Genomic DNA, 26574 nt, shown 5'->3' on the forward strand with positions numbered 1-26574 from the left:
ATGGCGGGCGGGCTGGGGCGCGGCGGGCGGCTCGGCGGCGGTGAGGGAGCGGCTGCGGGAGAGGACGGGCGGCGATAGCGGCCAGCCGGGGGCTGAGGTGGAGCTCGTCCGCAGGAACGCAGCTCCGAAGCTCTGGGAGCCCCGGCGGGGGCTGGGGCGGGATGTGGGTTCCTGTGGAAGCAGAGCTTGTCGAGACTTACGGGTTTTCATATTCATTCATATTTTCTGAGCGGCTGGTACCTGGTTTATTTCAGGGAGCTTTATTTCTCGTTCCTCCAGGTTTTAACGTGTGTCAGGGGCACTGAAAAACGAAGGTGTCCCGCTCTGCGTTGGGGTGCAGAGAGAGTGCCTTGAAACTACAGCTGTGTGCGGTGCTGTGCCACCTTGCTCAGAGCTACTCTGCAGCCCCGGAGAAAAGGGCTCTGCTCATGCTGCTCCTTGATGAGAGCTGTCAGAAGCTGTTTTTTCCTTCTCCATCAGAAATAAGACACATTTTGCCTTTACAAAAACGGAGTATTTAAGTAATTTTCTTCCATCCGAAGGATGTATCAAAAAAAAAAAAAAAAAAAAAAAAAAAATTGTTTTAATGGTAGCCTGTGTGTTCTGTGAGCAAGCTTATTGAGAAACTCTTTCAGATGTGCACTTTGATTCCTGCTTGATAATTCTGCTACTGTTTTGCAGTTGTCTTTAGGCAGCAGAAATGGAAAAGTTCTGTGTCTATGCGGGCAAAAATGCCTCCTTGCAACTTTGTACCTGAAAAATACCAAGTAAGTCACACTGCACTTGAATTTATGTAAGACTACAGTATGAGCTCTGAGTGATAACCTCACCTGCCATGAATAGGCTGTCCATTAAGTAGGACCTAGAGAATTTTCTTGTTTATTAGAACTATAGTCGTAACCCAGAGATGCATTTGTCCTACATCTCCACGATTTATGGCTAAATTGTTGGTTTGAAAGACTTAGTGGATAAGTAAGCATAGAACAGCAGTCTTGGTTCAGAAAGTTGGTTGTATATTAAAATTTTGTTCTATGAACAACCGCTGCATCTTTAGAATGCATGAACAGATATTGACTTTTTTATTCCCCTCAGTCATATCCATATGAACATATGCTGAAGATTCGTGAACGGAATATTGCTCCTTCACTGCGAATGTATTACAAGAAGCCTTTGTTGCTGCATCAAGGACATATGCAGTGGCTGTTTGATTATGAAGGACGAAGATATCTTGATCTCTTTGCTGGAATTGTTACTGTCAGTGTTGGTCACTGCCATCCGTAAGTATGTTACTGATTGATTTCCAGAAATGCAGTACAAAATGCAAGAGAAATACTTCTGATGGCTTTGTTCATCTCAGGCACTGTGAGCCGAAAGTCAGGGTATAATTCACTGGATTTTTGTGTATTACATAGTTGGGTCAATTTCCACAATATTTTGAATAATTCTTTCATTTATTTGCTCATCCAGGTGGCAAATGCAGCCATGTCTGGATTTTCAGCATAGTAATGGAAGTAGGGGTGTATGTGCTTGCATACATGTGTTTTGAATTAAAACCCTGTGTCTCTTCTTGTGCTACCTGCAGGAAGGTAACCATGGCTGCCCAAAAACAGCTTGCTTGCCTTTGGCATACCACTAATATTTACATGCATCCATCAATCCATGAATATGCTGAGAAGCTAACTTCACTTCTTCCAGATCCACTTAAGGTACTTCACTTCTGACAGAGCAGGGGTGGGAATCGGGGGTGTCTGTTTATTAAATGGAAATATTTATTATATACATAAATGAGAGCCACAATATCTGCAGAGGGAAATCCTCTTCACAGGCTTTCAGGTAAAGAGAACATGATGAGCTTCTAGACTTTATCTGTAGACTCACTCAGATGTAGACAAGTGTAATAAACCAAGCTCCTGCTGTTCTGCTTGAGTCTTTCTCTCCAGTAAACACTCTGAAAGGATGATGCCACTTTAAAAATGACTGAAGGAACTGAAATGCTGTTAACTGTTGTTACATGTAATTATCTTTAACAGGATCTTGCAAAAATTATAAGAGCAATGTATTTGACTGCATCTTGAGTAGTGAGTTTTACTGCTATTTAAGTAAACAAACCACATGAATGTCATGTATCACATTCACAGAATCAGTAGGAAAAGTACTGTGATTTTTTTCAGGTAAAAGAAACCAGTCATAAAATGAAATTTGGTTACTAGAGATGTGTGAAGCTATTGCAGTCTTAGAAAATGGAAGAAGAGCGTTAAAAATAAATGAATGTAAAGCATCTGCATAGAATAAGCAGTGGAGTATCTCAGTCTCCTCTGAAAATAAAATTTAAAAGCTGTGCTTCCTGAAAAGAGGTGTAATGAAGAGACTGGCCTTGATTGGGGCTCATTAAGGACTGATTTCGAGAAGAAGCAGAGACTCCTTGCTTGACAGGAGACTGAGTACTTCACAGATCTGAGCTCCAATCTACCCGTTCAGTTAATGGTCTTCCCGATGCCAGCAACTCTGTGATTCTGTGAAACAAGGAAGACAGCTGAAAAGTGGGGGAAATCAATAAGAGGGAAAACAAGGGGAAAAGATCCCCTTGATTTTCATTTGCAACTAATAAGCAAATTATTTATACCTCTTCTTCTCTGCTGTTGTGTCTCTGTCTTTGACTTGTAACTGTTGTACAAGGGTAGTACACAGCTGTGAAAGTTTTTCAGTTGGTCAGCTCAGTTTTACCTAAACACTTTCATTTTACTCAAAACCATTGCTACATCTTAGATGTGAGATGGAAAACCTGAAGTTTCCTGGCATTAAAGATTTCTGTATTGTCTCATAGTAGATAGACCATCTTGATCATCACTCCCATCTGTAGTCTGTGGGCAACACAAAGTTTACTGCAGTGGCATCTCTTTGTAGCAGTGAAAGTTTATTCCTCGTAGTGTTATGAAGTGACATCTAAGCAGATTGTGGTTGTGCACTATACTGACCCTAAGCATTCTTCTGTAGGTGGTTTACCTAACCAACAGTGGGTCAGAAGCCAATGATTTGGCCATGTTCATGGCAAGATTATACACTCGGAACTTCGATGTCATCTGTTTCAGGTAATGCAATTGTTTTAATCAAACTACCTGTGTGTGTAGTTGGTTTCTGTATGCCTAAAACAAACAAAAAAAAAGGAAATATCTAACACCAGATCTGCTGAGGACACTCATTGGACAAAGAAATAGATCAGTTGAGTATTTAGTGCAGGACATTAGGACTCATTTGCATAGGAAACACAAGGGGCAATTTCTGCTTTTCTTATTTAGCTCAGGCTGTGTCATGGTGGACCTCCATTCAAGGTCAGAGCAGTCCTCAGCAATTGCTGCTTTCCTCATTTGTTCCGACTCTGCTCTCATCTATGGGAGTTCAAAGGTACCTCTGAAATAGCAGTGCGGTGAACCACAGCAGGGAACTGATCTGGCTGAAAACTATCCCAGATGAAAGATCTTCTGGTTTTGTTTGTTTTGTTGCCTTATATTTCTGCCAGATCCCTGAACCACAGTTCACTGCACGGCTACACAAACAGTTCTTCTGACTTTAACTACAGTGGTGGTGCAGAGGTGAGGGCTACGTAAGCACCAATGTAAGCAATTCTTTTACGTGCTTCCAGACAGTCACAGTTAATAGAATAAAAGGCCATTTTATGAAGAGTTATATTTTTCTTCCATTCTGTTCAACAGAACATTGAGTGTCTACCTGGCTTATATATTCTGCATAATGAACTTCTGATTTGTGTATAAAACTAGCAATAAACTTCTATATAGTTTAATGATCGGCAGTATCTGTTCGAGAGAGCAGCAGTTCCTGTGATTGAAAGAACACAGATGCTTACTCTGCAGGGTTCTGGTGCTGCAGAAGAACTCTTACATAAAAGCTTTCTGAATTGCTACCAGTTCAAGTCCTCGTACTCTTGTCTTTGTGAACACACCTCACAATTACAATGTGTGAAACTGCAGGAAACCGATATAGATGGGCAGTTGAGGAACTTTCAAAAACTGAGCAAAAAAAGGCAGTCTGAATCTTCTTGTTCAGTAAACACTTTTCCCAATAATTTGTAGCTCAGAAACATGCCTTCTCAGAACTACAGTCTCTCTTTGGAAGTGAGAAATGTTCTTGTACTTTGTCTGTTTGCACAGAGGAGCATACCACGGAGGCAGCCCTTACGCACTGGGATTGACGTCTATCGGTTCTTACAAACATGGTGTTGCCAATGGCATTGGCTGTTCAACAGTGAGATTATTTTTTTCTCAATATAATAATAATAATCTAATAGAAATGTATTTGAACATTTCAATGATTAGTAAGTTTCTGTCTTCAAAGTGCTTAACAGTTACTGATCACATTACACATGTGTTCCTGCAACAAGAGCCGGAAGCCGGATGCTCCACGTAGCACTTATGCTAATTTAGATTTGGGACAATCATAACACAAGTTATCATGATTTACAGAGCTTTGTTTTTTGCTTGGTACTATCATGGAAGTTCAGCTATGTGCAAAGTAGTAATAGTCAAGACTCTTTTTTTCATGTTTGCTTTGGCAAATCTGTGCAAAGCTAATTTCTGATGATCTGAAGATGATACTGCCCAGGAATGAAAATGAACCCATCCTTTATGTCAGCAAGAGAAGAGAGATATCTGTTACTGACCATTGAAGAAAAATGGCAATAAGTTATATCTGTGCCCTTGAGAAGATGAGAATGGCTCTCTGATTACCAGAAGATAGCATTGGATGTTCCAGTCTGAACTGGCAGTAGAGCCACAACATGAGCTCTAGGAAGGCACCTTTAGAGCAGACTCACAGTCTGGTTCACTAGATGAAACATTCCATGTCTTCAGGCAACTCATCAGCAGGATAAGAAGGCAGGAATTCCCAATTTTCAATCTGCTGTGATATCAGCCTGCCAGTACTTTGCAGATTTTGTCATAGTTTAGATTATTAAAGTTCTTATTAGATTATTAAAGTACTACTGGCAACTCTGACAACGCTGCCATTAGTATTAGGTAACCATAATGGCTGACTAACTCAAAGAGCAAACTAAAGGAAGCAATGGATTGAATCACTACTGCAGGAATACGCATGTGGAGGAATTTTGATATTATTTTATGAGTGTTCTTTGGACAAGTCTCTGGAACTAGATATTCATTTTAGCAGTGGTTTTTGTTGTTGTTGTTTGTTTATACATTTGCTATTTCATTAAACTCATCCTCAGGTATGATTAACATATCTCTTAGAAAGCTGTCATCAGATATTCCTTTTATCTTGACAGACAATGTTACCAGATGTTTTTCGTGGTCCATGGGGAGGCAGCAATTGTAGAGATTCACCAGTGCAAACTGTTCGAAGATGCAGCTGTTCTGAAGGTTGGTAAATGGTAAAAAGTATGAGTATTTTAGATTAGAGAATACCTGGGGGCTATAGGAGTAAGGTGTATGCTCAGATTACTGTTTAGGTTGTATCTACCTCCACCAGAAAGATGGCCATTCCTCATCAGGCCTCTGGTTAGGATTTGCAAGGGTTTTTAAAGTAAATACTGCAAAAACCTCATGTACCTGCTTCCCACAGGAAAAATGTTGGTCATACGCTCAAATTTCCTCCCAAAATCCTATTTCTAGCATTTTTCATGATCAGCTCTGATATTCGGGATCCTGTGGAACTCAAACCTTTGTACATCGGAAAGAACAGAAATGTTGGTTGTGTTTCATGCATGTCATACAGTGTGGAAGCTCCTCTACTGCTCTCCTTTTAGTAGTAAATTCTGTATTTTTTCCACCATGTCAGTAGGCGTTTTTTGTTGTTTTAATTCACTTGCATATAAAATATTTTCTTCTTAGTTTTGCCCTCTGTAGTGATCAGGAGGATTAGCTATACTAATTGCTCTATTCTTCGTTACAGCATAGACTGATATGCAACTGTATTCTCCAGAATCCTGGTATCTGCACTAACCTAATGATTCCCTATGCCTTATGCTGGCATTTATTAACCCCTGAGAAAATGTTTACTTATTTCTTCCGCTGATATGAGTGATTCAGAAACACTGTCTCCAATGTGCAGATTACTTAGTTGTGTTATTATGTAAAAAGTCTGGCAGCTTTGCCAGTATCTAAACTCGCAGTCTTTGGAGTATAGTTTATGAGAAAATAAGGGGATCTTTCCTGTAAGATTTAGAATTTTTTATGTATTTGGGAGGTGATATTTACCATATAGTCAAGTAGTACTTGTAGATTAGATGTGCAGTTTCATGTGTTGATGCTGCTTCTACCACTTTAAGTAAATGGTCTTTAAAATATTTTCCCTCTAAACAGGTGTATGTCATGCAAACGAACAGTACATTGAACAGTTCAAAGATACTCTGAACACTGCTGTGCCAAAGACAATAGCTGGATTTATTGCTGAACCAATTCAAGTAGGTAGTTTGCCATTTCTCAGTTGCTGTAGCGCATGAAGTTTAACTCTGCTTTTACTTACTAAGCCCTGATGTAAGGAGCCGTTGCCTTCTAGGTATGCAGTAAGATTTCTGATTAAAAAGAAAACTGGGAATGTGAACAGAAATTGAGGAAACAGTATTCTAAACAACTTTACCAAAGAAGGGATGTCAGTTAGGTTTCCCACCAATCTGTTCATGTCTTTCTCAGTGCACAGGTTTTCAAGGTACTTGTTTTGGCAGTTTAACCCATTCTGTTTTACAGTGATTGATTTTACGCTGTGGCCTCACAAACATTCATACAAGCACAGCTTACTGAACAGGATACTACCCAATGGGATGGGAATACATGACCTGAGCAGTTTCAATGCTGAAGCCAGAAATTTGAGACAACAGTCTTGCTATTACCTGAGGGCTGCTGACTTTTTTCTCACTGTAGGATAATCACCCAGCAAAATTCCTGTTTCGTTTTCTGTTCCTGAAGACTTTTTTTTTTTCTTGGCAGGGTATTAATGGAGCTGTTCAGTACCCAAAAGGTTTCTTAAAGGAAGCTTATCGGCTAGTACGGGAAAGAGGAGGTGTTTGTATTTCAGATGAAGTGAGTGTTTTCACCTCTCTCAAGTTTTGTGTATCTCTGTAAGTCTTCCGAAAATCCACCTGAAGGCAAACTGGAACTCTCTAAGTAAGGGAATTGACAAATATTTCATAGATGGAGGATATCACAGTGCATTTTTTCAAGGCTCCTGGTTTTTAATGTTTATTCTGCACTGTGGTATTCTAATAATTTTAGACACAGGTAAGGCTTGTAGCAGGCTTGAATCTTTGGGTTTTAGAGTAGCGTAGAGTAAATTTACAAAAACATGCAGTTAATAAATGCCAGCTGTGACCTGGCTGTTGTCACAATAGCAGTCTTTCTTACAAGTGTTGTTGGAGTATGTGAACTCTAGAAAGGGTTTATTTTGCTGTTCCTCTTCAACCATTTATCTAAATGAAATTTGCCTGTTGCCATACTGGTGAACTCTTGGGACTGTGCTACTTGCCTAAGATAGAATAGATCAACAGAAATAGGATTGCTACTTTGGAACATGCTAACAATTGTGTTTCCTCTCCTTTTTTAAGTGGATGCTGCAGTGTGTTTGTACATCTCAACCGTCCTAAGATTGGTGAGATGTTAGCTATTCCATTTGCGAAAGGAAAAAACAAATTATAGTAAGTAGTATTTTGTGTAAAGCTACCCAAGTAAGGATCTTACTACAGCAGTTGATTCTAGGCATGCTTGCAGATCAGCAATAATAGAAAGAAAAGAAAAATGAACTGTACTGTAAAATGTGAGAAGATAACGGGGATTTCTCTGGGTTTTTCCTTTGAAAGGTACAGACAGGATTTGGACGGACAGGCAGCCATTTCTGGGGATTTCAAACGCATGACGTAGTCCCTGACATAGTTACTTTAGCAAAAGGAATTGGTAATGGCTTTCCAATGGCAGCTGTTGTTACAACAAAAGGTATATTCATTCTGTTCTGCTAAAGATCAAAATAGGGCACATACATCGGCACAATAATTACTTACTGGAGAGGTGTATGTTCAGATTATTAATAAATCTTGGTCTCAAGCTGTTTTCTGAGGTGAAAGAGTTGGGTTCTCAATTTTGTATGATTTTATCAAGTGCTGTGCTATACCAGTGTCAAGATTTATTTGAATGAGGTTAGTAGTATAACTAAAGCAGAGATAACCTTGTGAGTCATGGGTAGACATGGTAATAGATCCTGGAGCTCCTCTCTGAGTGCACCATTTTAATGATTAATGCACAATAAGTAAGGCAGCATGTTAACTGACTACTTGATTCATATGAATAAATCTGGTGAGGAACGTTTGTAGGTGATGCCCTAAGGCAACAACTAACTGTTAAGTGTGATATTAGCTTTGTGTTTTCCTTTTTAAGTCCGTCTTTACAATCTGGTCTCTATAATGTTTGCAATATATTACAATCTATCATTTCACTCACTTAGAGTCAGGATAGGAGCACAGCAAATTCTTAAGTTAAAGTAGGTAACTGTTGTTACCAAATGTAAGGAAACTGTAAGACTAATTATTACATTTTTTTCTTTAAGAGATTGCAAATTCTTTGGCTCAAAACCTTCACTTCAATACCTTTGGAGGAAATCCTTTGGCCTGTGTAGTGGGATCTGCAGTTCTTGATGTAAGGAGAGTGTTGTGCTTTTTTTGTAGCAAAAGATAGATAAGAAATGCTTGCATTTGTTCTTACTGTAAAATTGTATGTCGGCAATTTTACAGCTGTATTGAGTTTATCAACATTCACAAGCATTATTTGTACATAGCTATAGTACCCTGTGTGAAGGGGGAAGAAATTTCATTATCTCCACCGCAAAATTCCATTCCTTTTGCAGGAATATGAGTCATCTGTAATGTCATCTTTTAAGTAAGTCAGAGCCTGTATCTGGAGCAAGAAGATGGTCAGAATTAGGAAAAATAAAATGCAATTGAAGGAAAAGGAGACAGGAGAAGAAAAGTAAACAAAAGCAAGAAAACAAGAGGGAAAAACACTCATGTGAACTTCTAAAATTGTATTTTTTGTTTTCACTCATGAATTTTCTTGAAGCAGATTTTAAGTTTATAAAATGATTTGCACATAGCTGGCAGCTGGCAGCATGTCAGAACTTTGATTAAAAGTGGTCTTTTTAGAGTAAGGAGTGCATTTAAAAGAATTAAATTACCCAGACTTCACTAAAATGCTGCCTCGTACACAGAGGTATATTATGTCAAGTTTTATTCTTTCCATATTGCTGGAGAAGGAGTTAAGGTATCTATGGCAAGATTATGGAGGCCAAGTATTTTTCAGCTATGATTATTTGTGAGCATGAATTAGTAAAATATTATGATTGTTGAGAAATAAATAAAACTTGCAAAAGAACAGAGGTTCGGTTTTAACCTGATGCCACCTGATAAAGTGGAAGAGAGGAGAAATTTCAGTACTGTAGCAATGAAGGAACACAGTGTGCAAATCTGTGAGAGAAAGTGAAATAAACATAAGGTCACCAATCCAAATGGAGATTAACCAGAGGTGAAGGAAGCTTCTCTTGTGGCTTTGTCATTGTATGTCTTTTTTACCAGGCTATTGAAGAAGATAATCTTCAAAAAAACAGCAAGGATGTGGGAACATACATGTTACTAGAGCTTGCTAAACTACGGGAGAAGTTTGAGATTGTTGGAGATGTCCGTGGCAAGGGACTCATGATTGGGATAGAAATGGTGAAAGATAAGGTTGGTGATTTACTTTATACATTCTGACTTACAGTGCCATTGCAAGTTTTATTTCAGCTGAGATGAAATGTGATAATATGAATATTTTATCTTAAATACTAATGATGGAGTGAGAAAACACTGTTCTGGCTAAAACTGAGCTAAAACATTCTGGCATTTCAAGTATTTCACAAGTTTTAAGTAAACAGTGACTTGTGCACTTCAGTTACATAAATTCATCATAGAAAGCAGATCAATTATCATAGAATTAGTTAGGTTTGAAAAGACCTAAGGTCAAGCCCAGCTGGTATCCCAGTACTGCCAAGTCTACCACTAAACCACATCCCTAAGCACCACATCCGCGGCTTTTAAATACCTCCAGAGACAGTGCTGCAGCCTGTTCCAATGCTTCCCTTGAATAACGATTTTTTTTCCTGGTATCTAACCTGAACCTCCCCTCTTGCAACTTAAGGCCATTCCCTCTTGTCCCATCATGCACCTTTCAGGAGAGGCCAACCCCCACCTTGCTACAACCTCCTTTGATGTCACTGTGGGCAGCAATGAAGTCTTGCCTGACCACTGTTAGCCAAATAACCAAAATTCCCTCAGCCACTCCGCACAAAACCTGTGCTCCAGACCCCTCACCAGCTTTGCTGCTCTTCTGTAGGCACACTCCAGCTCCTCAAAGTCTTTCTCATAGTAAGGGTCCCCAAACTAACCACAGTATTCAGAGTACAGCCAAGTGCCAAGTCCAGGGGGATGATCACATCCTTGCTGTATTAGCATGTCATTGGGTTTCTTGGCCTCTGTTTGCTCGTGTTCAGCCAGCTGTCAGCCGGTGTCTCCAGGTCCTTTTCTTTTGGGCAGCTTTCCAGCTACTCTTCCCCTAGCTTGTAGCATGGCAGTTACTTTATGCAGCTGATGTTTTTGGTCAGAGATAGCTATGGGATTTATTGGAAGAACTGGAATAATACATTTTTTTCCTGGAATTAATTTAGAATATCCTAGTGAAGCTTACTATTCACATTCCATAGGACAGTCGCCACCCTCTTCCATGTGAAGAAATCAATCAAATCTGGGAGGACTGTAAAGACATGGGTGTTCTGATCGGCAGAGGAGGACTCTACAATCAGGTATCGAACTTCTGGTTAAATTAATTTTAGTTTAGTAAATGAACTAGAAAACATATATATTTAAAAGCTCTCCCTGCTTAATTTTTCTTGGTTTGCAGAACAGGCAGGAGCTGTTTGTTTCCTTTTAAAGTGGGATGAACTTCCTTCAAGCTTGCAGTATTCCTTTGGAAGGACAACTTAACTTAGAAAAGCAGGATAGTATAATATATGTTAATTAGAGGAAATCAGCAATATTCAGGTCTGCTAAGCATTTGTTACTGTTGGAGTTATAACCTGATCTGGTGACAGAGAAACAAGTTTATTCTTGCTAGTTCTTTCATTCTAGAGAGCTGATAATATCCTATCTGGATGTTGATATAAAAAATAAATGTAAAGAGAGCTCGTAGCAGCAAATTCAGCAATACAGCACAGAAGTGAGAATTGCAACCAAATGGGCATCAGCCACTTGAACATACGTTATGCTGCACTCATGGCTCCGTGCCACAAGTTTCTTAGAGCATGCAGATTAGTAACAGACTTTGGGATGGTAGGTGAGTTAAACCCTCAGAGCAGCTTTTCTATGAGATGGGTACACAGCTAGAAGAAGCTGGGCACTGCCTCTGTCATCTCATAGGCTTCCAGTCACAAACCAGAAGACAGGTTGTATGCTGCAGTGTAGTAAAATCTGATTCTGCTCATGGGATTGCTCTGCCTGGGAGCATTATCTGAAGTCAGCCTCAGCTGAAGTGGGGGAAGAAAGCCCGTTATGTGCTTTCTGCATGTAGTCTGCATACAGAATACATAGACAGAAAAACTTAAAAAGAAAGTTTAAGATTCTTACTCAAGTTAAATGACTTTGTAAACATTATACTACCAAATATTTGGACTATTAGAACCTAATTTCTTACTAAATTGCACTGTGCATATATCCCTTCCTGATCAACATGCAATCCTGATCAACAAGCTACACTGATCTAAGTGAAAGTTCGTTTTTAGTGATTCTCTTCAAAACTTACTGGAAAGCCTTTCATATAAAAGAAAAATAACAGCAGGTTAACACAATGCAGGGGACTTACCATTCTTAATAAGTACTGTTTCACTATGGCAAAGTTGCTAGAAAGGAAAAAAATGCCCATTTTGTTTCATCTGGCTCTTAGTACAAATCCATCTAAGGGTGGATGTTCAGGCTCCACCTAGAGTAACAGAAACAATCTACTCCAGTCAGCTCTCTTTTGAAAACAGTTGATCTGTCCCTGGAGCAGAGGGGGCATTAGAAGCAGCAGTCAGTGCCTCATTTCAGGGTGTGTTTTTCAGAGGCCTCACTCCCAGCACTGCAGCTCTGTATTATTTTTCATTGTTTGGGTTATATTGTTTAGCAGGGAACGGTGCTAACCTAGATGGGCTGCTAGAACAGGTGTTGTTTGCATATGATCTTAAGGTTGTCTTTTCTTTTTCTTTCTCTTCAGACATTTAGAATTAAACCCCCTATGTGCATTACTAAAAAGGATGTTGACTTTGCTGTTGAAGTAATTCATACTGCACTAGAGAAACACACGGGAAAAGCAGCTGGAAAGTAGTCTTGTTTCTTTACAAGATGCACGTCGGACCTGAGCCTTGCTGTCCAGACTCTAAAGGAAGCATAGTCTAAAGATAAAATACTTGTCAGCATCATAAGACTACTGTTACAGAACCAGACTTAAAAGAATGCTCTCTACCCCATTTTATCAAAATACAGGTATTTCAGTTGCCCTCAACAAGGCAACAGGCAATGCTAGAGGTTGGGAATGGTCAAAACACAATAGTTTATTTCAGCTGCTCCTTGTTCCTTACTCTTCTACTGCTGCTTTTCTCTCACTGGTTTTCTACGCTCCAGCAGAAGTTCTCTAGCAGGCTACAGTCCCCTTGGGTGAGGTTACAGGTTATCTGTTCCCTTGTTCCAGCTTTGTTCCTGCTTTGTTCCTGTGTCTCCTTTGCTGCCATTTCTTACCTACATTTTCAGCAGAGGCAATACAAACTCTTGCTTGATTGAACGCTGGCATGTGGTAGGATTGCTGCAAAGCCAGCTGTGACCAATACAGGGGAGTCCCTGACCACCTCTTCCACGGCGTCACCTCTGCAGCTACCAGTGCCTTGTACACCCAATAAGCATGAGCATACATAAAAACCAATATTTCATCATTGTTTTATTTTATTTAAATAACAAAAATAATCAACTGAAAAGTTTTTTTGCAGCTTAAGTCTTACCCCATAACATGAGATTTCACACAAAGTCACTCTTGGGCTAGGAAGCATTCTGAGCAGAATGTAACTGCGTGTCTCAAACAGAGCTAAAACTTTATCACAATGATACAATGTAATTACAACATCATTAAAAAATCTGTGCACACAAATTGAAAGTTTCTAATTATGGAAATTATTTTTAATGTCAAATCCAGTCATCATCCCCTCAAAAAAAAAAAAAACCAAAAAAACAAAACAAAAACAAAAACAAAAACCCTCTTTGCTTTTCTTCCTGCTGCTTTTGGATTTGTAGTTATTTAGCAAAGATAGGTGAAACAAAGTACAACTTTTCTAACATAATCACTTTTGAAACAAAATTTTTGTTACCTTCTCCACTCTCCAATAAAAGTAGCATTGTTCTCTGTTAGCAAGAACTATACATTTGTCATTTTACTTTGATGAAAGTTTTAATGTTTGAATAATTTATTGATCTAGTAACAGTTCTGTTTCCACCCTTTTTTTTGATAAGCTGAAATGCCAGAGCAACTCAGGTAAGGCAAGAGCATTACATTTAGAAAATGCAATGAGAGAAATACAGAAAAAGCTAGGAGTATACTAAAAATACCATATCCCCAAGTCCTCCATGAACACTGGATTCTCTGACTTCACTGACTGCTTGTTTTGCAAAACTCTTCTGTTCACTTGCACTCCAAACTCAGGTGTTCATCTTTTCTTTTTGTTAAGTGTTATTCAGAATGAATTAATTACACACTTAAACAGAGACATAATACCAGTTCCCATTTTGTTTTTCATTAGGAAATAAAAACACATGTGGAGAGCAATCCATACCACCTGCCACTCTCTCCTCAATTGGCAGCATCAAGTGTGCATGTACCATAGGACAGAATCCCTGCGTGCAAGTCAACTCATACACATTAATACTGACACTTCAGCCATCATCCATTCCTTCCCACACTTATTCCAGGAAGGCTCATCCACAGGATTTCCCTCCCCAGTACAAACACCTTAGCACACATGGTCACGTACAAAATTAACAGGGACTGTCCAAACTGTAATTAACCAACTCTGACATCTTTCCCCTTTTGTCTGCTGGTTAATTTGAAGGGGACACTGAGGACGGTTACTCTTCCACTTGTGCTGCTCATATTTCATTTTTGATGGAAGATCAAAATAGCAGAGTCCAATCTTAGCCTCAAATAATTTTCTGTCTCTGTAAAGAAAACAACTGTGATGTGGTAAAATAACGTATTCCCTCTGCATAGTTACTCCATCCACACAAGTTTCAACAGGAATGCTAGGCAACTCTGCATCACTACTGCCCCTTCACCAAGACAGCTGTCAGAAGGGTAGGTCAAGTTCAGTCAGTAAAGAAAAAATGGTAAAAACAAGCAAAAGCAAAAATTGCTCCACGAGATAACATTCTCCTTGTTACATCTTCCAAATCTTCCTTTTTTTTCTTTTTTCCTTTTTGTTTCTTCCACCAAAACCTGGGATTGCCTTCCCACTTTACCTCAGAATAGGCAATGCACACTTTTCAATGTTTTAGAGAATTTTCTTGTATGATTCTAAAGACTGTCAGTGTAATAAAGTTCTATCTGTTTTTACGTTTCTCTTTTTTGCTTCTGGTGTGAACAGCTCCATTTACAGACAGTGGCTGTGTTGCTTTTGCATGTCCTGTTGCTTTTAGATGTTCAAACAGTTTATTTCGGGATGGAAATGTACAGTTGCAGGTTACACAGTGAATGGGAACTTCATTCTGAAAGATGAAAGAAAACAAACTGTTCACATTTGTACAAGATGTGTAATAAATACATTGTGTAATGAATAGAATACACCAATTGGCTCTACCTAGCTACTCGTAGAAGAATTAAATGTGACTAAATTGTTTCTCTAATTAATATCCTATTGCTGATTGGCAATTAAAATAAAATATTAAAAGCATAACTTTGTGAAACTTTAAGGAGAGCCAAGTAAAGCCAAGAATACAGCAGAAGCTTACCAACAGTAATTAATGAAAAAGATTACTTTGATCTCACCTCAGTAAACAAGACTATAAATATAATATTTTGAATTTGAGGTATGCCGAATTTATGCCTTAGGTGTAGCTATTACTAGAGTTGTTCTTCTGGGAAGAACCAATATTTGGAAAGATGCAGACAGTACTGTCTCCCACCTGCCTGCTGAGAGCAGCCATCTTCAGATGTTTACATTTTTTGGTTTGAACTGCTTTGATAACTGAGTTCTAGCCACTCTCCTAGACCTGAAATTTAGCCCTTCACTTCTTTGCATAGACAAGAGCTGATGTTCCAGTGTCCTAAATACTAATAAAATCACAGAAAGAGAACCTATTATTATTAAAAAGTAAGTAGTAAACCAGAACAGAATTTGGCAACTGGAGGTAAAATAAACTTTTTTTTGTTTGTAATGACATGACCCTGTTTTTTTAAACAGTGTAAGTAATTCAACATACCATTGTTTGGTGTTCTGAAGATCCCTTAGCAGACTTTTTTGCATCCTTGGCTTTTTTACCCTTAGGCTTACTGCTGCTGACAGACAAAGAGAAACCAAGATTAGTACACAAGAATATTCAAATTAAAGAGTGATTGCATTCAAGTCACTGTTCTTTCTTCACACAACCTAAGTGGTTCCAGCAAAACAGAAAGCCATGCGGCTTACGTGAAATCTCAAGACTCTGCTAAAGGATGAATCAGCTACTTGTGAATGATGCAGTGCTGATATGCAGTCTAATACCATTTCCAAAGTAAATCCTAACACTCTTTGTTCAGTATTGTATTTATGTAACTCTGATTTAGTGGAGTAGCCCTAAATTCACAGGTGAGAAAGATCTGCTTGTTACAGTATCAAACATGACATAAAATGACATGGTCAGCACACCTTTTCACTTCACTCTGTGCTTCATTCACTTGGCTATTATCTTCTGTAGCACTTGCTTCCTCTGTCACAGCACATCTTTGGTTATCATTTACAGACTGCTCAGCTGGGCCACTGTCTTTCTCCACACAGGGCAATTCCTTTTTCTCAATTGTTTCCTCATCAGCACTTTTATCCAAAGAGTCCTCGTAAGTCTGTCCAAATAGAAGAAATAAAAGTTACTTGATGCTCATTAGTGACTATGCTTATCATCATTTACCTTAAAACATGAGTGTGTGGGGAGAACACACAAAACCATGAAGCCTCTGAATTTTACGCTGTATTTTCAGTGGGATTCCAACAAGCAAAATCTTCACTCCTCTCTTCTGAAAGATGAGACCAGCTGTGTTTTTAATTACACAAAGAGCTTGAACACAAGGCTCTATGTCACATCACATCATAATGGCTTGGTTTTTAATTTTGACTAACATTTTGACTGGTTTCTGTGCCAGACATCTGTATTAGGACACTTAAGCCAAAATAACTGAACCGACTGAAGCAAAACACACTGTATCTTCCCTCCCTATCTTCTGGCTACCTTTTCCATGTATCAGAATCAGAGTCAACAACTGTTTAGTAAGAGGTCAATATCTGTGCATGTCTGAGGCAAAGCTCAATTTCCAAAAGTAGAATAAACGTAACACTGTGTTAATATAACTACATCTCCTACAGTAACTCTTGCAGACATAGATAGCTTAGCCACGTTTTCTCAGGTAGTTTTATCTCCAGGCAGAAAACCAAAGATCACAATAATTGTCAACTCTCGGTGAAGACTGATAGCAGATAGAAGTTACGCTTCTAGGATCTCTGCATAATAAAATTCCAGGTCAGTTATGCGAGTATGCAGCCCACATTCCAGGCTGCAAAAAACCTAACTTCACATAACTGAAGGATGGGAGACAAGGTGCCTACACAGAAGATTTATAAAGTAGATGAAAAAGAATTTCAGAGAAACTGAAAAGGAAGTGAAGAGGCCAGAGCTGGATAAGATGTTGATGGCCTGCATGGAAACAAGAAGGGCAAGCCAATACAACTTGGACAATGCAAAACCAACAAAGAGAAGCAAGAAAAATTCAGCTGATTGAAAGCCTTGGAGAAGTTTCTTGATAAGAGATGATGATGAGGAGAGGGCAGAGAAGGGGAACACATAACACTAGAAGGGTTAGGCTGGGGAAAAACCCTGAGGCCATCCTGGAAAACATGCAAGATGCAGCATCTAGCGTATGTAGCTCAGTGGTTTCATGACTATGATTGAGTGATACTGAATAGGAAAGAAGTACAAATAGGAAAGGATCATGCATGAGAAAGGCAGAGGGAGCAGTCTGCCCTGTGTGGTGTTCCTGACACTCAAGGCTGACACAGACAAGCAATTCTTGAATCCCAGCCTGCTCCTGTCAGCACAGATCTGTTCTGTCATGCACAGATGGGATCCTGGAACATGCCAGATTGGCATTACTGGTGCCTGGAATGCAAGTGAGAGGTGGAGTGAATGGTGTTTGTTAGTTTCAGTAGGATGCTAATAAAGTTACTTTACAAACAGTACATTCTTCCAGGTCTATCAATCAAAGCAGAAGACCATCACCAAACAGTTAAGTCACTAATACATCAGAGCCACTGCTGGTCTTGCTGATCCTTGCATTCTCTCTCTGTCCATTCAATCTCCTTTCTTCACATTTCAACCCATAAGCTTTTTGGAACATGCACCACATTTATTCTGTTTGTACAGATGCTTCTCAAGTTAGGTCTGTGAGATGTATTACGATAATATATAAAACAAAATCATGTTGTAAATAAAGTTCTTTGAAATTCATTATGTCTGATTGCCTACCATCATTGTTTTCTGTTTCTTCTTCTGCTTCTTGGAGAGTCTGGAAAGGTAAGAATGTAAAATAGACTTTTTTAAAAAAGAAAACATTAATACAATTTCTAGAAAGGTATCAAATTATATTTTTCTTAACACTGTAACATGAGAGAGATAGCAGCCACAACTAGAAAACAATTCTCATCTGAAATGAAAGCAACACTTCTCATCATCTACTTACTGCATTAACAAAACATTTATTCTGCTCAGACTGAACTTAAAGATACTAAAAAGGCAGCTGATATTACGCTTGGTCCATTCAAAGAATGGAAGTTGTACAACGTAACTTATTAAGTTCCATTCATTTTCAAGCACGCTCATTTTCTACCGATGCCAGCATCCAACTGACAAAGAGTAGCATAACTAAACTAGTATACACTGGAACTGCATCAAGCTTCTCTGTTTGAAAAATACCCTACATATGAATCCGGACAAATTAATGTATGCATTTTATTGGAACTCCAATACAAAGAAATGTTTAAATTGGCACAAAACTGTGAGTTCCAATACAACAACTAATCCAGTCAGAAGCTCCCTCTGAGCTCAGAGATTTAATAAATCATAACTCATAATAAAATTTAAAATAATAAATAATTTTAAGTACTTCTGTTTGGGCACCTCTCCTGTTTCTTCCTCCTCTTTGGTATGCATTCCATTCACATCATCTGAAGACGCAGGAAATTTCTCTTCCTCTTCTTCCAGTTGCTGTCGTAACAGTGCCACCATCTCCCGATGCTTCTTTGATTTTTCATGATTCTTCATGCTATGAAGATTATTGAATAGTTACTGCAGGTATATTTGAGTAAATACTGTTACACTCACATATAAATTAACAAAAGGGCCATTATTTATCACTAGTAAGAATGGAAAACTTTGCTCTGATAATGTCTCAGCTGGAAAGAAGACATTATTATGCGAAGCTAAAAATTTCTTACAATGCTTGTTAAAAAGTTGCTTTAACAAAGCAATGCCTGCCCCTACCACTGCTGAAAAGTTTCCAGCTATATACAGACACACTTACGCTTTCTCAGTTTTTAACACTTTGTCACAAGCAGGGCAGTAGAGATCATCAGCATATTCAGCTTCTTCAGCCACATCATTCAGTTTGTCTGAAGAAATCAATGGGATCGAAGAGACAAAGTCAGAAGAGCAATCTTCAGGTTAGTTGCTATTAAAAGCCCCAGGAAACAGTCACAACATTGACATTCAGCTCCTTCGCTATTTTTCACATGCAGAGAGATCAAGATAATTAACGCCTTAACTAACTAACGGCTTTACATCTTCTCATGCTTGATGGAAAACATCAGACACCCAGCTTCTAACCTGGCACACCAGCGTTGGAGACAGGGGACGTTCACCACATGCACCTGGGGTTCCAAGTGCAGTGAGCCAGTACTCACACTGAACAATTCATACAGCTCACACCCCCACGCCGCATACCTTCAACGCCTTCTTTGGTCTCCTGTCCTTCCAATTCAACTTCAGCATCTGATCCATCTCCGAATTCCTTCTCATACTGTGCCTCCATCTCTTTCAATTCTTTCTCCAGATCTGACATAGTTATCCAACTCTGCTCTTTATACTGTTCAGCAAGCCTTTAAGTAGAAAAATACAGTAATTTCTATGTGGCATTTATTAGATTGGAATTACAGAAACAGTATTATTTAAAAGATAGCTTGGTCTTCTCTGGTACTTCAGGTGGAAATTTCTGAATTTATTATGATGGAGCAAAGAACTGTTTGTAGGGCATGGAAATCTGAGCAGGTAATTTACGGTGCCAGTGGTCACACTGACACTGCTAGTAAGGAGATATTAACGTAAGCGGATCCTGCTTGAATTTCATGCAGGAAATGTACGAGCACATGGTAAATGTCAAGCTCACAACAGAGAAAGTCAGCTCAACCTTAAAGGTACTTTAACTGCTTTTACCTGCTGTAAGATCCAAACCAATGAACAGCGCAGCAATGCAAAAATAACTAGCAAATTCCTGCTTGGCTTTGTGTTACAGAGGTGTACCCAGTTTTCCTAATAACAAGTGGGATCCAAGCTACCAGTCAGTGCACCACAGTACAGGTGAATTTTCTACAGCTGGGTCCTGAGTACAGAATTATTAACCAGTTTGTCAGTGAACACATGCCTCAAGCTTCATTCTTCTCCCAGGAAACAAACAAACCAACCAACCCCAAGCATTATGTCTAATACATGTATTTCAAATGTATGCAAATTATTACGATTTTGATGAATTTAATTATTTTAATTTTTATTTAATTATTAAATAATACTTATTATTATTAAATTTATTTTTAATTATTTATTTACAATTTTAATTATGATTTTAATGCTACAAGAGTGCAATTTCAAGACAATTAAGTATTTAAGCTTAATTGTATTTGTTAATTGAGTATTTCCTCTTATTTCAGATAAAAATTACTTCTAATTTGAAGAACTTCTGCTCAGACTGGCAGGCTCCCATTCATCTACTTTACATTTCATGAAAAGCAAAAGCACTAAAAAGTGCATTCAGTCCACTAAAAGGGCCCCCTCTACCAAATTAAAAGGAAAAGCAAGACTGCATTTGTTTTTCATACATTCTTTTTAGCAGATAAAGTTCCAAGGCAAATGAAGCTGGTAAAAGTCCAGGTTGTCATAGTCCTGTTCTGCTTCACTCCCCAACATACATTCTTTTTTCCTTAGATCTTCCCTCACACGCTGGCTTCTGTGCTATTACAGCCAGTAATGCAGTGCACAGGTTATGCCCTGATTTTCTGGGATCTTTCTTTCCATTTAAGAACAAATAAAAAGGTTTGACTTGAAACCAAAACTAATGTAGAAAATGGTCAAGAATTGTTAAAAGAGCATGTACAGCTACCAGTATAATCATATCATGGTAGACATTGATAATTTCTCCAGGTTTAAGATAAACATTTACTTCCATATTTACATACTTGGCTTGTTTGAGTTTTTGCTGCCTCCGAATTTCCTCTGCTTTCCTAAGCTTTTCTGCATTCTGTTCTTCTACAAGTTTTCTGTGAGCTTGTACTCTTCTGTCTCTTTTACGAATAAAGGCTACTAGCTGACGGACTAGCTCATTCCTCTCTCTTTTTGCCTTATCTCTGGTTTTCTTGTTCTCTTTTTCCATTGCTCGTTTCTCCCAGCGGTTCGATGCTTGTCGTGTGTCATATTCTTCTTTCCAAGCAAAGTTTTTCTGAGTACAGAAACTCTGCCAATAGGCATAGAAAGGGTGGACTATCTGTTAAAATAAAAAAATTAAAAATTCAATGAGTCACTTTATTAGGGGGAACATGGAAAAAAAACTTACCAAATAACTTAGGACTTCTGTGTCTTCCCTATAGGCAAAGATTTTTACCCAGAGTATAAGTAAATCTCCACAAGGTCTACAGAAGTCTCTAACACCATCTTTAAAATTTCACACCTTCTCAAATCAACAGCCTTCCAAATGCCTATTTCTAAAAACATATCCCCATATAGGATTGGATCGTGCTAACAACAGTGCCAGATACTTAACCTTGCTGTACTTTTCCTTTCAAAGCACAATTGGAATGAGACATTGTGTAAATAAGCACATATTGTGAACAGCCACCCCATCAAATTACAATGAATATCTCCATACATTTCCAACTGCAATCAACAACCAGTACACAAAAACCAACCAAAAAAAAAAAAACAAACACATGACAGTGTTTCTTCCCATCATATTCTATCCACTTCCAGAGAAAGTGAGAACATTTAATAACTCCAGTCAATTTCTCCTTCATTAATGCTTTTCTTTTTTTTAATGTATCATATACAATATCACGAAGCTGTGACTTTCAGTTTAATGAGCATTTGTGTGAAGATGCACTTACTCCTGTTTTGTTGTACTACATAACTGCAGGTAAAAATGATACCCTCTAGCTTTCACATTAGAAGAAGCAGTAAATCATCTTTCCTTATTCTATTTACTACTCATGAGTAAACACCAGATAAAGTGAAGTGACATAATGACTTTCTTTTCACAGAATCGTAGGGGTTGAAAGTGACAACTGCAGATCATCTAGACCAACCGGCGTTAAAGCAGGTTCCCTAGAGTTGCATAGGAAAGCATCCATGTGGGTCTTTAATATCTACAGAGAACGTCTCTGTGCAGCCTGCTCCAGTGCTCTGTCACTCTCAAACTCCATAATTTTTTTCTTATTTTCAGATGGAACTTCCTGTGTTGCAGTTCTTGTCTGCTGCCTCCAGTCCTGTTGCTAGCCACCTCCAAAAAGAGCCTGGCTTCATCCACTTGACATCCAACCTTCAGATATTTCTAAGTGTTGATAAGATCCCTTCACAGCTTTCTCTTCTCCAGGCTGAAAGCCCCAGGTCTCTCAGCCTTTCCTCAGAAGGGAGATAAGGCCCTTAATCATCTTTCTGGTTCTCTGCTGGTCTCTCCCCAGAGTTTCCCTGTCTTTCTAGAACAGGGGAGCCCCCAAGTGGACACAGTTCCCCAAATGTGGCCTCACCAGATGTCATGGTTTTATGTGTTTTGTTTTTTCGGGTTTCAGTATTCCAATCAAAACATCATGTAATGTACGGGGTATTAAAGTGTTAATGCCCCAATCCCAGGTACCTATCCCTGTACATTACAGCAGTCACGGGATCTGGCCCTTCTGGGTGGGGGTGCTCTCGTGCTGCCTTGCAGTGGGTGCTGGAGGGTGCTTTCCTGGCCGTTCCAAGCTTTTTGGGTTTGACTGGGTCCCGGGAACTCTCTCTCTCATCTTGTCTGATTTATTAGTCTCAATTTCAATTAAATTGTATTATATTATCTTGCATTCTGGTATCATAGTAAAATAAGTTTTCCTCCATAGATCGTTGCTGCTGTTCTTTTCCTCCCTTCTTTCCTTCCCATGTTGTGGGGCTGGGGTGGGGAGGGAAGGGCAGGGGCCTACTGCCCCCCTGTCACAGGCATAGATTGACCTAGTCAACTCCGTGACACCAGAGCAGAGCAGAGCGGTAGTATCATGTCCCTTGATCTGCTGTCCATGCTCTTTCCAATGCACCTGAGGAGGCCATTAGCCTTCTGGGCCACAAGAGCACACTGCTGGCTCATGGCCAACCTGCTGTCCACCAGGACACTCAGGTCTTTCTCCACCAAACTCTTTTCCAGTCCCTAACCTGTACTAGCATACACAGTTATTCCTCGCCAGGTGCAAGACTCTATACTTTTGCTGAACCTCACCAGGATCCCCTCCATACATCTCTGTATTCCATCCAGGTTCTGCTGAATGGCAGCACAGACTTCTGGTGTGCCAGCCACTCTGGTTCATATCATTTTCTTTTGTATTATTTTGTTCCTCTCCAAACAACTCCTAACCTTCTGCATTTTTGCATACTTGGGAAACTTTTTTTTTTTTTTTTTTTAATTACTCATCTCATTAAACTTTCTTTTTACTACATCCTGCACACACTCCTTTACATCCCTGCATGCACTGCTGTTTTTGTATTTCTGGATACTTCACAGAAAAAGTTCTGGACTTCAACATAACAGCTTAACAGGTCTCCTATTAATATTTCTTCTTCTCCTTACAGAGGTACAACTATTAACTCCTCAACACTAATTGACCACTAATTGACCACTAATTGACCCATCTATGTGTGAAGGCTCAAGGCTGTGGCCTCTAGCAGATAAGTAGCTATGCAGTTCTTCTCTGCTGTCACTAGAACCCAGCTTTATATGCCCAACAATGTAAGCAGTGATACATTATTCAGATCTATGCTTCAAAATGAGAGAAAGTGAGTAAACAGGATGCAGAGCCATCAGCTGATGACAGGACTGAACTATCGATCCCGTCATCAGCTTTATGAGCTATGAGATGTGGCCACCTGAATATAAGCTCCTGTCCTGCCAGTCTCCTGGACACTGTAAAGCACCTCACGTTGGACACTCAGGTTGTTGCTTACTACACATACTCACAGCTGACTGTTTTTCTACATAGAATTGCTCTACAACTAGTCTTGTGAAGCCTTGTTAAGTCATGGACTTAAGAACATATTCCCTGTCTGCCTGGCACTGATTGAGTCACTTCCCAAACCTCCTGCAAGTTAACTCAGAAGGCTGGATCAGAGAACATTCATGTCACAGACCCTGAAGTCTTGATCTAGCTTCTGTAGTTCCTTTCTAAATCTCTTTTTCCTTCTCCCACAGTACCTTTACTAAACAGGTAAGTGGGTATACTACAACACTGCTATCTTCCAACCATATCTTTGAATATAAGGTAAGAGAGATAATGGCTTTCCTGGTTAAATGAAGCTATTTTCCATGATACAATTCAAAGAATCACTTAATCCCATAAATAAATTAAAAAAAAAAAAAAAAAGGAGTATTCTGCTTCCACAACTGCATGAACAAGGCAGATGTCTAATGATAATGGTGCCAGAATTACAGCTGATTTTGCAGCTACTAATTGTCAAAAGTAGTTTCTGGTTTATAGCCATATCTATTCTACAGTCTTGACATGGGAAGCTCCCAAAAGATGTTCCAAGCTCAAGCTGTGAACAGATGGATCTTAGCAATTGTAGACACATTAAATATATGCTTCCTGGGAAAGATACTGATTTGTTAAGCCATTGTGTAATTTTACCTGAAATTAAAATACCCATTTGGGCATCTTTAGTGTCAAACTAACTAATTGTTTCTAACTCCAACCAAGGTTCATACCATCAAAATTTCTCATTTGTGAAGTATATATCAATTCAAATTTCATAAATAATCAGTTACACAGTATACTACTACTAAAAATGAAGGGAGAAGCAGGAAGCTAGGCAGAATACTTATAAGTCTTGCAACTGTGTAGTTAATAACCAGGAAAATAGCTATTATAAAAAATAACTGGTAAACTAGATGGGCAGAATTTATGTGTCCTCTAAGCATTTGTCTTTTCCTGTATCCCAAAAGCAGACATGCATAATTCTGAAAATTAAATCTTACTACAGAATAGCTGTAGATGACAGGAGTGCCATAGCAGGAGCTCACATGGCAGGTCAACTACAATGTCTCTCCTTTTCAACAGGCATTTATGTAGTGAGTCTTTGTTTCCCTAAATGAAGCACAATACTATATGTGTTATTTAAAAAAATTATTTCTAATATCCTTTGCTGTGACCTATGTTGCATTAAAACACTGGTGAACTATTCTGTTTACATCTTGTTGAGAATGCTTGTTGCTCAGTTTTTTTTCAGGCCTTGCATCAGGCACACTACACTTAAGTTTCACTGGCATAACTGATGATTAGCCCTTCAAAATTTTGCTTGACAGCTTACCAATAAAAATCTGACTGCTAATACAGTCCAACAGGAAACAATGATTCTGATTCATCTAAATGTTATGAATCACAATGCAGGCTCCACCTGTACGGTACTGTTACTACAGTAGAAAAGACAGTAGAAATGTGGTTTTGTATTTGCCTCAGAAGTCACCCAAGAACTTTTTCTGTGCTTTCAGTGTGAGACAAAGTAATGACAGCCATGCTACTTTCAGTTCAACATTATACTTGCTCTCACCGTGTCATAATCACTGTGGGAATACCCAAATGTAGGGAATTCTTCAGTATCTTCGTGAGTCATATATTCCATCTCCTGTTTTGCAATTTGCTCAAAAACATGTCGGTAGACTGTAAAGAATCCCTGAAATTTTAAAAGAAGTAAATCACAATTTGTTCAATAATAAATGTACAAATGCTCAGTTACAGTAAGTAGTGTTTCTTTACAGAACATTCAGAAAAAAACTGCAGCTCTGCAAAGCAATTCAAAATGAAGGAAAGGTCTTGTAAGAACTCACTAGTCTTTCTCACACCTCAAATAATCCATACCCAAATCTAAGTAAAAAAATAAACTCACTTACAGCATGCAGACAATGTTGACTAGAGTCTGATTATACATTACGATGCCTTGAGGAAGTTCCAAATACAAAATTTACTATGACATACTCCAACTATATCTTTACTTTTTAAGTTAAGATGATGCTGACTTACTCCTACCATAATAATACACGGACGGATGGGGATTTTCTCTGGCAGAAGTCCTCCTAATCGCCTGGAGCTTTTTAAATCATGAGTATCTTAAAATACTCATGATTTATGAGTATTTGTAAGTATGAGTAAAACACAAAATTAAATTTTTGGAAGCTCACTTCCCTCAAGCACCACTATCATTTCTCCTCAGCTTAAAGCACTCCAGCTTGTGAAAGACATTTCCAAATGTTCGCTATTGCAAAGCACTGGAATGCTTCGCTACTTAATGGACATAAATAATACAGACATATTTTGGAGTTGCACAGTTCAGTAAGGAACTACAAGTAAGTAATTATCAGACAAAAAAAAGTAATTAAAGCTTGTCCAGGCATCAAGCACAGGATTTGTATTTGTGCGAAAAACTGTTATTATCACCTGTGCTCAACAATACCATGCACAGCTTCCCAATGCTAAGCAAATGCTGGCATTTGTCATAGTTTCAGCTGGGATGGAATTGTATTCTTCAGAGTGTCTGGTATGATGCTGTTTGGTTCTAGAACAATGCTAACAACACAGTGTTTACAGTTCCTGCTAAGCAGTGTTGTACAAAGCCAAGGCCTGTAGCAGGAAAGGGCCCACGCAGCTGGGAAGGAACAGAATTAGGACAGCTGACTTAAACTGGCCAAAGTGATATTCCACATGATATGGCACAAGTGGAAGGTGTTT

At 38.9% G+C, this 26574-nt stretch overlaps 2 protein-coding genes across 4 annotated transcripts in view; one reads left to right on the top strand and one right to left on the bottom strand.

Annotated features, from left to right (window-relative positions):
* On the top strand, window positions 1-14669 carry AGXT2 (alanine--glyoxylate aminotransferase 2). Of its 2 annotated transcripts, none has more exons than XM_042825695.1 (14): window positions 1-40; window positions 682-767; window positions 1093-1277; window positions 1583-1706; window positions 2995-3089; window positions 4167-4260; window positions 5297-5390; window positions 6333-6433; window positions 6957-7049; window positions 7823-7955; window positions 8563-8651; window positions 9584-9733; window positions 10747-10845; window positions 12291-14669. In XM_042825695.1, exons 1-14 carry the CDS (start codon window positions 1-3, stop codon window positions 12399-12401), a joined length of 1494 nt encoding a protein of 497 aa, XP_042681629.1. In that variant the 3' UTR covers window positions 12402-14669. The 2 variants fall into 2 exon arrangements, with proteins under 2 accessions (XP_042681629.1, XP_042681630.1); XM_042825696.1 differs by lacking the exon at window positions 1-40 and adding an exon at window positions 69-97.
* The window catches only part of DNAJC21 (DnaJ heat shock protein family (Hsp40) member C21), a 16622-nt gene continuing 3037 nt past the window's right edge, over window positions 12990-26574 (bottom strand). Inside the window, exons 4-12 of one of the 2 annotated variants that reach the window (XM_042825694.1) lie at window positions 25400-25522; window positions 20803-21107; window positions 19298-19452; window positions 18879-18966; window positions 18462-18620; window positions 17825-17864; window positions 15961-16151; window positions 15536-15608; window positions 12990-14821 (exon numbers count right to left, since the gene is read on the bottom strand). In XM_042825694.1, the coding sequence (XP_042681628.1) occupies window positions 14657-14821; window positions 15536-15608; window positions 15961-16151; window positions 17825-17864; window positions 18462-18620; window positions 18879-18966; window positions 19298-19452; window positions 20803-21107; window positions 25400-25522 (1299 nt within the window). In that variant the 3' untranslated portion in view covers window positions 12990-14656. Of the gene's footprint in view, window positions 14822-15535; window positions 15612-15960; window positions 16152-17824; window positions 17865-18461; window positions 18621-18878; window positions 18967-19297; window positions 19453-20802; window positions 21108-25399; window positions 25523-26574 lie in introns of both variants that reach the window. The other variant, XM_042825693.1, reaches the window with a different exon arrangement.

Source organism: Centrocercus urophasianus, unplaced genomic scaffold, assembly GCF_019232065.1.
Source record: "Centrocercus urophasianus isolate 14NV4802_14NV808 unplaced genomic scaffold, USGS_Curo_1.0 seq_25, whole genome shotgun sequence".
Lineage (NCBI taxonomy): Eukaryota > Metazoa > Chordata > Aves > Galliformes > Phasianidae > Centrocercus > Centrocercus urophasianus.

Excerpts from the sequence above, each read along its gene's own strand:
- AGXT2 (XM_042825695.1), top strand. The coding sequence starts at position 1 with ATGGCGGGCGGGCTGGGGCGCGGCGGGCGGCTCGGCGGCG. Across the intron at positions 6,434-6,956 it reads TTATTGCTGAACCAATTCAA|GGTATTAATGGAGCTGTTCA; the intron begins GTAGGTAGTTTG and ends TTTTCTTGGCAG. Across the intron at positions 8,652-9,583 it reads TGGGATCTGCAGTTCTTGAT|GCTATTGAAGAAGATAATCT; the intron begins GTAAGGAGAGTG and ends CTTTTTTACCAG.